The following is a 16,040-nucleotide window of genomic DNA, read 5'->3' as shown; positions in this document are numbered from 1 at the left end:
TCACTTACACCTTCTAGTGTATTACATGCAAAGTGATAAGTTAGGTATCTCTAAATCCTTGGTCCGGCATCTAGAGAATTTCACCCCGCACCTTGGTCCGGCTACGTGTGTATAATTTACTAACCCTTACCTTTACTCATATTAGACATCATAATCGATGTTTGGCTTAGTTATTACTTCGCACCAATCGACACTAGCCTATTAGATAGTATCACACTAAATCTATGTTGATAATTCTTTTCTTGTTAATTACCTCCTTGGTCCGGCAAGTAGTAAACAAGGCGAGTTCTAACGTTGGCCACCGTTAAAAAGACTTTCTAAACGAAAGAATTATCAATGCATGCAAAATACTAGTCAAGAATTGCTTATTTACTATTCATACTTTGTTAATTGATCATGGTTCCCACAACCCTAGTTGTGAATTTAGTTACTCATATCAGCAAGAACACAATTCATAATTGTAGATGAAGAAATCATGAACTTACGTAAAAAGAATAATAAACCCAGAGAATTAACTTGAATTGCCAAGCCAAAATCTTCAAAACGAACTTCCAAAATCAATAATTGCTAGGGTTGCAAATTAATCTCCAAAGTTCCAAAGTAAAAATAGAATAATAGTGTCTAACCCCCAAAAACGAGGTTTACATGTCCTATTTATAGAAAACAAATCCTAAATAAAAAGGAAACAAATTAAGGAAAGTTTTGTTCAGGTACGCGTCTTCGATCCACGAGACTGACTTACGGACCGTCGATTGATCTACGGTCCGTAAGTCCCTTCCGTCACTCGGGACTTAGAAAATATTTCGGCATCTAAAAATCAGCTTCTCTGAAGCAAACGACGGACCAGCAGCACGGACCGTAGATCGATCTACGGTCCGTCAATCCCTTCCGTAGCTCCATACTTAGAATCTTCAAAAATCAAGTACTGGAACCCTCACAGTCTCATCCTACGGATCAACAGTACGGTCCGTAGATGGGTCTACGGACCGTAAATGGGCACCGTGGTTCCACACTTGGTCAGATTTCCCTGATTTGTCCTCAACACATTCCTGCTGGTCTACGGTCATCACCTACGGACCGTGGATGGACCTACGGTCCGTAGATGACCTCCGTGGATGCCTTTTTCTGCATTTCCTTCAGTTGTCTCTAAACTTCCGCGCCTGTACACCTTTCCTGCAAACATGATAGAATACATAAAAACCAATATAAAAAGGCCCTAGACACACACAACTTGTAAGTGAAATGTATTAGAAATACCGTAAACTCACGGTATATCAACACCCTCAACTTAAATTCGTTGTTTGTCCTCAAGCGACGCACTAGAACTCTAAACGACACTTATATAGAAGCAAGAATTTCTAACTCAAGCAATCACATGGCTCTTCAACCTCCTCATTGTTCGGGTGCACATTCGTTCTTTTAGACTCGATAAGCCAACTCATGTGGATCCATCATGACACAGACCAACCAACTAACACACAACAGACACCTTCTCACTGTCACCCAGATACCAACTTTCCAACAATGGAACTAGTGCCCTTACTTCAAACGAAATCCTCTTTTAGTAAAAAAATTCGATTTCATTCATGGTACAAGGATTTATTCAACACTCACGCTCAAAGTAATTTCAAATACAGTTTGTGCTTACTGTCATAAGCTTGCCCTTATTTTCACTGCTCAGACTTTTCAAACTAGACTCCAGGATCACTATAGGACTTTATTGGCTTGTAACGTAGGCTCAGGGTCAGGTGTGGTACATTTGGGTACTGTTTAGTGACTTTCTGCCCTCCTTGTCATTACACTAGGCTTTTAACCTCTTGTTGCCCTACTTTTGTCATGTTATTGCTTTACCGCTTTCCTTTGATTTTCTTCAATCACGGAAGTGACTTTAAACTTTGAAGCTCAATTCCTTTTAATTGCTCCTTTCTCTTTGAATAATTCACATCCTTTCCTTACGTTTCCCCCAAATTTATTTATTTATTTTTCATTTTTTTTTTTTTTTTTATTTTTTTATTTTTTTCACTCTTTTCATCCCCATTTTTCTTTCGGTTTCCTCTTGCATAGCCACCCTCAACTTAGGCTTTTGGCCTAAATCAAATTGCACATGTCCAAGGAGGGACCGGGGCCAACATAGTAGATTATGGGAAAGTGAGTTCGGGGATTTAGAAAGAAATGATTTATTTTTAGGCTCAAAGTGGGATCAACGGGAACAGTTATTTCATTTGGTTGAATCCTTCTAGGCACTTTATGGATTTTTCAGAACAACGGCCTATGATCACTTCCTATCCTCTGGATTGAATTGTCTTCGCAGGACTAACCGGGCAAGTTCTAGTTTTGCACAAAACTGTTTGAACAGTCAATGATTCTCACCCACTCTTGGCACAAGTTTCATTATCAGATTTCCAGTTCAAGTTTCAGGTTTAGTCATGCAATCAAGTCGATTGTTACTATATCATGTTCAGAGCCAACACAGTCAACAATTCGTAGTCTACTTCTAGCATACAACCCAGAATCTGACGGGTATCATTTTTCTAAGCCATCATGCTTCATTCTGTATCATGCTTCTATACACACACTCCTAAGACATGCCGGTTCAACAAAAAATTAAACAGTCACTTGGGGAAAAAGAACACAGGCAAGAAAACCCCAAGAGAGGATTCATGAGTTTGGGTTACTCAGACTTTACCCTATCACTCACAATCCATTTACCCCACCCCCAACAAAGATAGATGCGATTGTCCACAATGCATACATAAACAATAAAAGAAAATGGATTAGGGTGAAGCAAACCTGTGGCGCAAAGCGCCGGCGAATCATCAACACACAGGGGGGTCCGGTTTCCCGGAGCCCTCTGGAACATCAGTGGGGGCACCCTCAGTAGTGCCCACCTCAACAATCCTAGAACTCTCAGTAGTGCTCGCTATCACTTGCTCCGCACCATCAGTGGTGCTCACAGCGCCCCTCACAATAGGCTGAACCTCTGTAACTGGGGCAGAGCTTGATGCCCCTGCAGCTCTCTCACGCACCCTCTGCTGGCGCGACTCTTCATCTGCAATCGAGGCCCTTCTAGCCTCCTTCTCCTGCCGACGCTGTCTTTTCTGCGCTTTTTCTTCCTCTGTTCGATGAGAGCGGTGCCGCTTGCCCTTGGCATGTGTCGGTGCAGGCCCCTCCTCGGCGATGCCACTGAATAGGGCATCTAGCACTGTATCATCAGCCAGTGCAGTCGGCGCAGCCTGAGTCTCAACTGAAGGTGCAGCAAGAATGGCGTCCACATCAGTCCGGAGGCTGGCTATGTCAGCCTGCAAAGCAGATAAGTCTGTGGCCGGAACTGATCGCTCAAGTACTCGCAACTCAAAGGCGTCAAGTCGCTTATTAACCGCCAGGACCTTACGGTCCATCATCCCTTCCATCCGGCGCTCCAATCTAGCCTCGGACTCAGCAATCGACTTTTGCATCCAAGGCTGGATGTGATGTAGGAGTGTGGCCATCTGCGCCTCTAACTTTTGTACTCTGGCCATAGGGACAACCGTCACTCCTAACTGTGGTGTGGACCGGGAAGAACTAAGAGCCACACTCGCTGCCTGAGAAGAGGAGCCTGGGACAGTGTCGGTGTGGTCTGGGATAATGGGGTCACCGCCCTGTGCCTGCCCCACAGCGTCTGCAAGATCGGAGCTCAAGGGGGGTACCTCAATCTGGGGCTCTCTGCGAGGTGCTGCCACATTCGCGTCATCCCGAATAAGGCCGATGTCCAATGCCCCTGTAGGGTGGACTAGCCTGTCACAATGCCAGATCGGTACTCCAGAGTCCCTGCACAAGTGAAATATCAGACAGGGGAAAGGGTAAGTAGTTGAGGTCCTGAAAGCTCTTTCGTGGATCTCTGCCAGCAGCATTTTGGCAAAGTCGATCTCTACTCCCGCCACCAATGCAGCAACCATCACAGCTCTGTCCCAAGTGACCTGATTGTCGGCTTTTGTGGGCGACACGCGGTTGCGTACTAATAGCCAGAAGAATTTTGCTACGAAGTTCAATGTGGCCCTCCGGATGCCCAACCGTGGAGTAGCGACCCATTCTGCACGCTCGCCATCTGCAGCAATGTACCTGGCCAGCCATAGTATCACGGCCTCTCGCTGCTCAGTATTCCTCTGGAAAGTACCACTCCGCACGATGTCCCAGCGGTAATCAAATTCCGACGTGTTACGGGACCAAGAGTGGCATGTGGTAGGACCATAAAGAAACCGGCTAATGGTGGCGGGTGATATATCTACTGGACACCCTCGAACCAAGGTGGAAGTGAGCGGGGCCTGCGCTAGTGGCTTTGACCGCTTGGAAATGGACCCGCGGAGAGTGGCAGCATATGAAGCATAGAACTCCCGGACAATCTCCTCGCTATACGTCCCTGGGTCTCGAGCCATCCAGTCACACTTGTGAAGTTTGAAAAGCCGGTGAATGTCTGGCACAGTATGCAAGCTCCCCGTGAGGACTCTGCGCTCCTCTTGTATTAATCGGGCCATTTTCTGTTTGTCATTCACCATCTTTGCATCCCGATAGATCTGCCATTGACCCTCGACACACCACCTATTCAGCTCCCCTGCTACCGGAGCGGGTTCATCATTCCTCGGAGCAGGAATGGCCTCTGAACTAGTTGCCTCATCAGACGAGGCTGCTTGGTCATTTTCTCCAGACCCTGTGGACGATTTAAAGTTGGACCCTGTAGCATGGACAGACTCTGAATGTGAGGATTGGGAGCCTGAGGCATGGGTAGACTCGGATCCGGACATAGGTCCCTCCGAACTGGAAGCAGCCCCAGTTGGCGACCCGATCAGTGTGTGCTCCTCATCAGACTGGGAGACAGTGACTACGTCGGGGATCACCTTCCGGGGGGTGCTCCTGGGTGCTGCGCGAGAGGCCCTAGGGTTGAGAGGCACATATGCGGAGTCAGAGTCGTTCTCGGTGTCCTCATCAATCAACCGGAAGCTAGGGGCAACCGATTTGGACTTGCCCCGTTTCGAGTAGGTGACCATCTTCTTGGGTGCCATCGTACCTGCAGGAACGTCATTAGTGCCAAAACTAACCATATGCGGCAAAAGAACTTATTTAGAGTTGGTAACAACCCAAACTAAGTCCACAAAAAAAAATATGACAGATGCTGCAGAAGTCATCCACGGAGGAGACCTACGGTCCGTGGATCAGGGTGCCTGAAATATAGGTCGCAGATGAAAACCACGGAAGTGCAGAACGGTCCGTAGATGTATCTACGGACCGTAGTCCACATCCGTGGTTTTACACTTCGTGAAAATTTGCAGGTGCATCAAATGACGAACCCCATCTACGGTCCGTAGATGGATCTACGGTCCGTAGACGGGGTATCGTGGAATCAAACAGTGCCAGGTATCATACATTTTTGGCTTTTGGTTTCAACATTAACGCAACCTAGTTATGCATATACACCATTAAAACATGCTAGTTCGTCATTCTTAAGATTCCTACCGATTATTATACCCAACAATTTAGACTAGATGGGGAACCCTAGGTCGAAACTAGCATATAGTATTTACGAATACATAAGCTCACATCACAATTAAAACTACACAATCACTATCTATCATTCCAAGGGCATTGTACTACTCAAGTTTATCATGCAATATCAACTAACAATTACCCAAGGTTAAAACCCACTCCCGACCCTCTATATTCAATCTATGAATTGAAATTCAAAGTGAAGAGAAAGTCTATTACCTTACAAGCAACAAGGAGTGGGGTGATTGCGTGATGGTACTATGATTTAGCCCGACCAAGGATTCACCTTTTCGTCACTGACCAACCCCCGGACTCTTTTTATCAGATTATGGAGTGGGTTGATTATGGTAGGAAAAAGGGTTTAGGGAATATATGGAAGGGAGGATATTTTGTGGTGGTTATAGAGTGATTTGGGGAGTTTAAAAAGTGGGAGAAACGGTTGTGGGAGCAATGGAGGGAAAGGGAATGATTTGAAACACTGGTGGTTTTAAGTAATGGGGGTCCGGGTCGGGTCAGTCAACTGTAAGGTGGCTATGCAAGAGGAAACCGAAAGAAAAATGGGGATGAAAAGAGTGAAAAAAATAAAAAATAAAAATAAAAAAAAAAATGAAAAATAAATAAATAAATTTGGGGGAAACGTAAGGAAAGGATGTGAATTATTCAAAGAGAAAGGAGCAATTAAAAGGAATTGAGCTTCAAAGTTTAAAGTCACTTCCGTGATTGAAGAAAATCAAAGGAAAGCGGTAAAGCAATAACATGACAAAAGTAGGGCAACAAGAGGTTAAAAGCCTAGTGTAATGACAAGGAGGGCAGAAAGTCACTAAACAGTACCCAAATGTACCACACCTGACCCTGAGCCTACGTTACAAGCCAATAAAGTCCTATAGTGATCCTGGAGTCTAGTTTGAAAAGTCTGAGCAGTGAAAATAAGGGCAAGCTTATGACAGTAAGCACAAACTGTATTTGAAATTACTTTTGAGCGTGAGTGTTGAATAAATCCTTGTACCATGAATGAAATCGAATTTTTTTACTAAAAGAGGATTTCGTTTGAAGTAAGGGCACTAGTTCCATTGTTGGAAAGTTGGTATCTGGGTGACAGTGAGAAGGTGTCTGTTGTGTGTTAGTTGGTTGGTCTGTGTCATGATGGATCCACATGAGTTGGCTTATCGAGTCTAAAAGAACGAATGTGCACCCGAACAATGAGGAGGTTGAAGAGCCATGTGATTGCTTGAGTTAGAAATTCTTGCTTCTATATAAGTGTCGTTTAGAGTTCTAGTGCGTCGCTTGAGGACAAACAACGAATTTAAGTTGAGGGTGTTAATATACCGTGAGTTTACGGTATTTCTAATACATTTCACTTACAAGTTGTGTGTGTCTAGGGCCTTTTTATATTGGTTTTTATGTATTCTATCATGTTTTGCAGGAAAGGTGTACAGGCGCGGAAGTTTAGAGACAACTGAAGGAAATGCAGAAAAAGGCATCCACGGAGGTCATCTACGGACCGTAGGTCCATCCACGGTCCGTAGGTGATGACCGTAGACCAGCAGGAATGTGTTGAGGACAAATCAGGGAAATCTGACCAAGTGTGGAACCACGGTGCCCATTTACGGTCCGTAGACCCATCTACGGACCGTACTGTTGATCCGTAGGATGAGACTGTGAGGGTTCCAGTACTTGATTTTTGAAGATTCTAAGTATGGAGCTACGGAAGGGATTGACGGACCGTAGATCGATCTACGGTCCGTGCTGCTGGTCCGTCGTTTGCTTCAGAGAAGCTGATTTTTAGATGCCGAAATATTTTCTAAGTCCCGAGTGACGGAAGGGACTTACGGACCGTAGATCAATCGACGGTCCGTAAGTCAGTCTCGTGGATCGAAGACGCGTACCTGAACAAAACTTTCCTTAATTTGTTTCCTTTTTTATTTAGGATTTGTTTTCTATAAATAGGACATGTAAACCTCGTTTTTGGGGGTTAGACACTATTATTCTATTTTTACTTTGGAACTTTGGAGATTAATTTGCAACCCTAGCAATTATTGATTTTGGAAGTTCGTTTTGAAGATTTTGGCTTGGCAATTCAAGTTAATTCTCTGGGTTTATTATTCTTTTTACGTAAGTTCATGATTTCTTCATCTACAATTATGAATTGTGTTCTTGCTGATATGAGTAACTAAATTCACAACTAGGGTTGTGGGAACCATGATCAATTAACAAAGTATGAATAGTAAATAAGCAATTCTTGACTAGTATTTTGCATGCATTGATAATTCTTTCGTTTAGAAGTCTTTTTAACGGTGGCCAACGTTAGAACTCGCCTTGTTACTACTTGCCGGACCAAGGAGGTAATTAACAAGAAAAGAATTATCAACATAGATTTAGTGTGATACTATCTAATAGGCTAGTGTCGATTGGTGCGAAGTAATAACTAAGCCAAACATCGATTATGATGTCTAATATGAGGTAAAGGTAAGGGTTAGTAAATTATACACACGTAGCCGGACCAAGGTGCGGGGTGAAATTCTCTGGATGCCGGACTAAGGATTTAGAGATACTTAACTTATCACTTTGCATGTAATACACTAGAAGAGGATTGCTATTACTAGAATTACTGCGTTATGAGATTATGGGGAACACGTATACCCTAGTTATTTCTTTTATCTTGATAACAACCAAAGTTGCGTTTAATTATTGATTACAATATTTCGTATTACTATTTGTTTTACACAAGCACAACCCCCCTTTTTATTATTTGTTTCTGGAAATAATTTGACTAATCGAAGATAATTGTCGGTTAAAAGTAAAGTCTAAACCATTTTCCTCGTGGGATCGATCCCAACCTACAAGTTGGGTTCTTTACTTGATAACGATCGCTTATGCTTCTGAAAGGAGGTGTAATTTGAGCGTATCAACAACCACAACATACCAGTGTAATCCCACAAGTAGAAATAACAAAAGTGAAAAAACCATGGCAAAATACTATAAGATAGCATAATAAAGCATTCAAAAAAGGAACAATAACTACAACAAAATATTGCGATAATCAAAGTACAAAGATAGTAGTAGATAGTATTACTATGACTACCAGTACGGAAGGATAAGCAAGACAATGCTACTACCTACTAACCGTCTACCCTGATCTATGTACTCAGTAAGCTGCAACTGAGTCATATCCTGGCAAATTTCTCTAGATTTTCTACAGGCAATTTTTATCACACATAGCTTCAAATGTATAACTTTCATAAAATGATTTCTCCATAAGGGTTTATGTAAAACCTCAAGATTTTTGTTTAGGAAAGCTTACCAATGAAGTATTTCTTCATGATCTGAGGTGAAGCTACATGTTTCTCAATCTGGGTCATCTGACCTATTTTCTCTTCAAGGCTCATTCTGTTCATCAAATCCCTGATTCTAACATTCAATGGCTGTTTTGGGTCCTTGTACTTCATGTAAACTGCTTCAGTACAGAAACATAAAAGCAGAAAACCCACCATTGTTATTGCAAATTTCCCCATTGTTAATCTGCCTGTTCAGCTTCCTACAATGAGTATCTGTAAACAAAAAAATGGATAGCTAAAATTAGTAGGTTCAACAAATAATAGTAGAAATCATTAGTTGAAGAAGAAATAACTTAAAACAGATGAAAAATCAGAGCTATTAGAAGGACGCCATGGATAGGAACTCACTATGCTACTGCTAGCTCAAATCAGTACAAGTATACAACGGCAAGTTAAAAAGAACAAAATAAAGAGAGAAATATTTTTATTTTTATTTTTATTTTTTAAAAAGACGTAAAGAACCAATATTCGTCATAAAGTGATAATTTATATACTCAATATCACATTTTATACTCGATTATTAAAAATATTAAAACTACGATTTCTGTCTTAGAAAGAATGACGAGGTTAGGAGTACGAACATAGTTTTTGAAAATAATAGTCCCTCTCTATTCCAATTCAGTTTACGAGTCATGCTTTTGAATATTAATTATTTAAATATAGAATTTTAAAATAAATTTTTATATTTAAAAATTATATAAAAAACACTATATATATAAAAAGTGATAATTTAAAATATCAAAAAATATGTAATAATTATAATTAGAGAAAAAAATAATTAAATTAAGAAAAGTGTCCATAAATTGTGTTGAAGAATGAAAAAATATTAGACACTAGATAAAAAAGGATTATAAGTTCAAGCTCTTATAATTAAATGCATTTTTAATACTCTTTCAATCTTAAGTTATATATTGTGACTTTTATAAATTATATTATTTCGAACTATTTGATATTTTAGAAATTTAATTTAATATTATAAATATCTTAATAAATAAATATTTAATAAAGAATTATTCTATTTTTAAAAAAAATTCTCGTATTATATTTTCTTAAAATAAGTGCAAGAGTGACCGACAATTTGAAAATACGTGCAAGAACGAAAATACTCATTTGACATAGAGAATATCACACGCTTCTTTTTAATTAGAGATCTTGAATTTAAATTTTTGATACAAGAAAAATTATTAAAAGAAAATACTTCTTTCAAATCTACGTGATGCAATTCTATATATATATAATTCGAATCTGAAACAACCATTTAAGGAATATTTAACTATTTCATCACAACATTTATGGATAAATTTTTTTCGTCCATTTTTAATTGTCATAATTTTCTTTTTTGAATTTTGAAGTTAAACTATAAAAAATTTGATTAACATTTTATGATATATTTTTTCATCATATTGATATGCACAAAATTATAATTTATACTCGTAATACTTTTGTATATTTTTAAAAATCTAAAATTTTTATTTAAAATATCAAATTAATATAATATAATTTAATTTTAAAAATTAATAAAATCAATTTTCAAAAAGCACAATATAACAAATAAAAATGAACGGAGAGTAATAATAAGAATCAAATCTGGGTGCTTTTGTGGATATATATGCAGTTTCTCCCAAATGGAGCCCACCGCCCCACAATTTTTTTTTTCTTTCCCCAAAGGGGCGGTGGGGGACTGAATGAGATTTTTGTTCTGTTGCTACTTGCTAGTAACAATACAATTTACATAAGCTCATATTATTTCTTTACTTTTTTTCAGATTATATTCTTTTGAAATCAATGAATTTTTCATATATTATTGGACTCTCAAATACATTAACAAATATCTGAATACATAAGGAAGGGACATATCCCATAAAAGAGATATATCATAAAGAGAATAGTACATCCAGATACATAAGGGAGGAATGTATTGGAGAGGAATAGCGATGTGTCAGATACGGAAGTGATGTATATGAGAAGGTATTTTTGCAATTTTTTAAATGATAGAAAATTTTAGAAATTATGATAAAATAAGATGTGTATTTGAGTAATTTTTCTTATAATTTAATATTTTCTATCAGTGACTAAAGCAATCACTTGAAGCTTTAAGTTTGTTTAGGACCCTCCATTTTTCTTATATATATATTAGAAAATAATATTTTGGGTAGAAAAATATAATAATAACTATCTATTTCATGTAAGGTAGAGGTTATTGTAATAATTGAAAATATGAATAGCGTTTATGTAATTATAGCATCTTATCTTACTTGGTTATCTATTTTGTTGACTTATTTATATCTTGATGATTATCATTAATCCATATTACTATTCTTGCTTTTATCTTTCTATAGTAATCCATATTACTATTCTTGCTTTTATCTTTCTATATTTATTCTCTCAATATTGAATATTCTAAAAAGTCCATCAAACGGCCAATCTTTTATATAATGCAAAATTTATTGTTGTGTGTTTATAAAAAGATCAATTTTTTTATGTATTCCTTAAATTTCAAGCACTGCAACAAATCAATACTACTTTAATATCATTATATCAAACTTATCAAATTCAACACAACTATTTCAATATCATTATATATACTTTTTAAAAATTTAAGCCATGATCTATTATTCTAACTTTCTATTATATTTTTCATTGAAATTTTTTATTGTTTACATTCTTACTTTATAATAAGATTTCATCGAATATGTTATAGTTATTCAATTTACAAATAACAATTTAAAAAATAAGACCTCTCAATAAAGTTTAATTTTAGACCTTGAATCTTGTTGGGACGATCCTAATGGTAATCCCTCCTATATTTTTTAAGAAACGTTTGAAATTACTAGGTTTACATCATACTCAAATAATTTGATGGTGCTAAGATAATTTTTTAATAAAAATCAATAAATTTCTAATATCGAATATTTTAGAAAATAAACAGTTTGTTGTGAAGTCTGAATCAGCATTATTGTCATTGCCCCTGCCACTGCTACAAGCTTTGTTGGAAATATTGATTTGTTCACTTCAGCAATAAATACTCATTTACTTATCTGATTCTTTTTTCTTTTTTTTTTAAATATAGTTTTTTTAAAAGTATTTGTCCAAATAAATTCATTGATAAACTTAGAGAATTAGTAACATAAATTAATTCACCGAGGGGCAAATCGATCATTTACAGAATCATTTTTTTTTACATTTATGTCAAATATAGGCTGTCAGTTTTTTCAACTTATTATTTTCGTTAATATATAAATGAAACGTTTAAGGAAAAAGATAAATAATTGTGTATACAAGAAGTCAAAAACTCTTACCACCAAGATTTCTTAAGGTACATAAACGTTAAAAACAAATAATACTATAGTATGGATTGGATGTTGTTGAAATTTTTGCATTTGAGAATTATATTAAGTTGCACGTGTATGTAGGTATAAATTAGGTTTAAAATAAAGAAAAATGAAAGGGTATTCATCTAATTAATAGTATAATTTTGGTTGATCCAATGATTGACAAAATCACAAATATAACTAGCATAGATCGATATTCATTCATCCTTGATTAGAGATATAGTGTTGAGTTTCTGAAAGTAAAAAATTTATAATCCTGCAATATATTAAATTTAAATTAATCATATTTTAATATAGATATCAAACCTCAAGCGAAAAAAAATACCTTAGATGAAAAAACAAAGTAGGAAACCTGTTCTCAATGGCCACAACTTGGCTTCTTGAAAGCAACTTCCACCAATTTTATTTTATTTTTAAAAAAGGACACAAACTTCATATTACTCACTACTTCACACACATAAAATTTATTCACTTTTTGTCATATTTATTCATGCATCAAGGAGAATGCAATCAAAAAGCTCAAAAGACTGAAATTCACACATAATATTTATTTCAAATCTATTAACTTGTTCAATTAAGTTATAAAAAACAGTGTTAATTAAGTGATTAAAATATTTATAAAATCTTTAATGAATTTTTAAAAAAATTGCCTGCATTTTTTTTAGAATTATAGTATAAAACTCCTTTACTCGGGGACAGAGCCATGTTATAGAGTCTAAAAAGATCAAAATATTCTCCTAAGTAGAGAAAGAGTTGAATAGACTTTTTGAAAGGAAAAAAGCAAAATCATAAATTAATAATTACATTTGACATGTTTTAACCATTAGCCGCCTCCTATAAATATCCACCTTATGCTTCAGCAAAATATAGGCAGATAAACAAAGCTAAAAATTACTACTTGATCTCTTTCTTGCCTTTTTTTTTTTCTACAAGATTTCCCTTGCTTTTATTATTTCTTTAAATTAAATTCCTGTTGGTGTTAGATAAATTTTGTTAATTTCTTCTATCTAAATAGAAAAAAATTGTTTATTTTTGAGAAAATATTTCAGACTACTGAAATAGTTATAATTAGAGAAGAGCTGTTTAATTCTAAAAAATATTTCATACCATTGAATTAGTTGTAATTCTGCTCTGTTGAAATAGAGTAGTTTTTTTAGAACAGTATCCAACACGATTTATTATTATTTGTGATAATGATATTTATTTATTATTTTGTTAAATAAATAATTTACTATATTAAGTATTGTTTTTCCATTGTTCCCCAACAAATATTTGCTTTTGTTCTTTCTTATGTTAAAAATTAGTGGAGTATAAACATTTGTGTTTTTTAATTTCTTCAAGATTGAATATTTCTTGATTAGTTGTATTTACCTTGTTTTATTCTTTATAATATAATTAATCCAACTCATGAATCTAATATATAAACATTACCATCATTGTGAAGATGATGATGTTTGAGGAAATTGATGTGGAAGTGGCTGAGCCAGATGATGAGGATATTGATTCTGCAAAGAGGTGGCTGTTCAACACACAGGGGAAGAAGTCAAGGAGAGATAAGATATGGAGGGCACACGATGGGTTTAGATCGAACCAAATCGATCGATGTGCACCCTCAGTATACCAAAAGAAAATATTTTTCATCAAATTTGATAGTAAACAAAAGTGATTCGTGTAATTTGTGTTGCATCGCTATTTTATGAATGAACATTGTGTGTTGTATTTATATATGATTATATAAATACTAGTGAATATGTTCGCGCTTCACGCGGTCATAAAAGGATTAGTTGAATTTACAATTAACTCTAATCCATTTAATCTAAAATGAAAGTAAATGTATTAACAATCATAAGCGTGAACATACGATTTAAAGGATCGTCGATCGAAACTAATAACAACAATTTGTAGATGGAACCATAGAAACACCTTTAAGATTTTCATTGCTCCTATGACAACCCTAGATATGATCAAATTGATTAGAAATTATAGTAACATGTATTTTAGAAGAATGCATTCATTGTGATCGAACTATTTTAAAATACTTTCACTTTCTTTTTCTTTTTCTTTTTATGGGAAGCACCAACCGTAAATAGTTCTTTTAATTGGTAAATCCTTCCTAATATAGTCATAGCTTCAAATGTACCTTCAACGTCCAAAAAATAACTATTTTCAATGATAAATTTGTTTTAATTACATTATTAAAACATACCCCATTGAAGAATAGTAATAAGATATTGAAAGTTTAGTATAACTCAAATTATATAGTTTTAGCTCATATCAAAATATTATTACTTAGTTGATTTGTAGAAAGTAAAAAAAATGATATTGAATGTGTCTATGAAATATTTGGACTATTTAACAAATATATTAAATTATTAGCAAATAATAATAATAATATAACACTAAATAAAAAAAATCATCTCTTTCTATTTAAAATTATACCTTTTTGAAACATATGATGGAATTCTCAATTGCTCAAAGTCTTTCATTTGCAACAATTTGAGAACCTTATAAACTAAAATACACACAAAAAAATATTATTACACAAAAAGGGAAAAAAATCATAACTACAAAATTAGGAAGGGGTTGTCTAAAAAAATATTAAAATTGACGGTAAAATAAAAAGTTTCGATTATTACTACAAAATAAAGAAATCAAATATTTTAAAAATCTTTAAGTTTGGCTATAGGAATTTGATGAAATAAACCTCTTAGCATCTCAAAAAATGTAGACGACCCCTCATTAGCTTTTCAAAAGCAAAGCTGACCACTTTTATAAAACAAATAATATGAAAGTATGAGAAAAGAGCGATGTTTAGAACAATATCATACAATGATTATAAAAAAAAAATTAAAGTGCAATTTTGTATTTTTGAGAAAATTCACATTATCATTGCTTTCCCCCAAAAGAGAAAATAATGAGTAACAAAAATACAAAAAGGAATGATATGTAGATAAACTTGATCAACATATAAATAAAAAGATAGTAAAGAAAAATGGAGATTGTCAAGCACTCATAAAAAGAAAAATGAACTCGATAAAAAAAAAATTGTCAAAACAAAGAGGGTGAAGTAACTATTATAACATAAACGGTTACTGATTATATTAAGAAAGTGACTATTGAAATTTTAAGAATTTCATATAAACTTTAAAATAGAAACACATAATATATTTATATATATATATATATATATTTGCTTACCATGAGAATTATTTGTGATAGTGACAGAAGTATTGAAGGATAAATCTGCAACCAAAACAATAATATAAGAAGAAATAATAACATTAATATTCACTCAAGTCTTTTTGAAAAATTGATGATTATGGAAAATGTATATCCAATTGTGCTCAAATTTATATGGATACTCTTCCATACTTGGAATATCAAAAGACATGAGAAGAGAAAGTAACATTAAGGTTAGGAAAAGAAACGGAATCCAATAATAATTAATCATAATTGTCCGTTTTAATTCATTTAGAATGGCATTTTTATCTATTATTCAATACTCATTTATATACTTATTTTTTAAGGAAAAATTCAGAAATAATTTTAAAAAAAGGAAAAAATAAATAATTGCAAATGCTGGCCATTGGAGGGTGCAACATCAACGATTCTAGATTCAATTTTATATTATATATAGATATAGATTTTATTATTGGTTAAATAAATACAAAATTTCTACTTTTGAATATGAGAAATTGAATCGAACCGATCAAATCTAATTGAATCGAATTAATTTATGTTATTTTTCAATAAAAATGTGGATTTTTATTTAAGTGTATAATTGTCTCGAACAATTGGGATGGTCTTTTTAATTTATCAAAAAACTCGAAAAATTCTCGAACCGAACCGAACTGAA

At 35.0% G+C, this 16,040-nt stretch overlaps 1 protein-coding gene across 1 annotated transcript in view; it reads right to left on the bottom strand.

Annotated features, from left to right (window-relative positions):
- Positions 1-9,433, bottom strand: part of LOC125807423 (uncharacterized) — a 20,905-nt gene extending 11,472 nt beyond the window's left edge. Inside the window, exons 1-2 of the mRNA XM_049487136.1 lie at positions 9,201-9,433; positions 8,819-9,065 (exon numbers count right to left, since the gene is read on the bottom strand). Of these exons, the coding sequence (XP_049343093.1) occupies positions 8,819-9,029 (211 nt within the window). The 5' untranslated portion in view covers positions 9,030-9,065; positions 9,201-9,433. The remainder of the gene's footprint in view (positions 1-8,818; positions 9,066-9,200) is intronic.
- Positions 9,434-16,040: the final 6,607 nt, after the last annotated feature.

The sequence above is a fragment of the Solanum verrucosum genome, unplaced genomic scaffold (genome assembly GCF_900185275.1).
Source record: "Solanum verrucosum unplaced genomic scaffold, falcon-dt-bn FXZP01000183.1, whole genome shotgun sequence".
Lineage (NCBI taxonomy): Eukaryota > Viridiplantae > Streptophyta > Magnoliopsida > Solanales > Solanaceae > Solanum > Solanum verrucosum.
The sequence above is the reverse complement of the archived record's forward strand: the minus strand, read 5'-3'. Positions and strand labels throughout refer to the sequence as shown.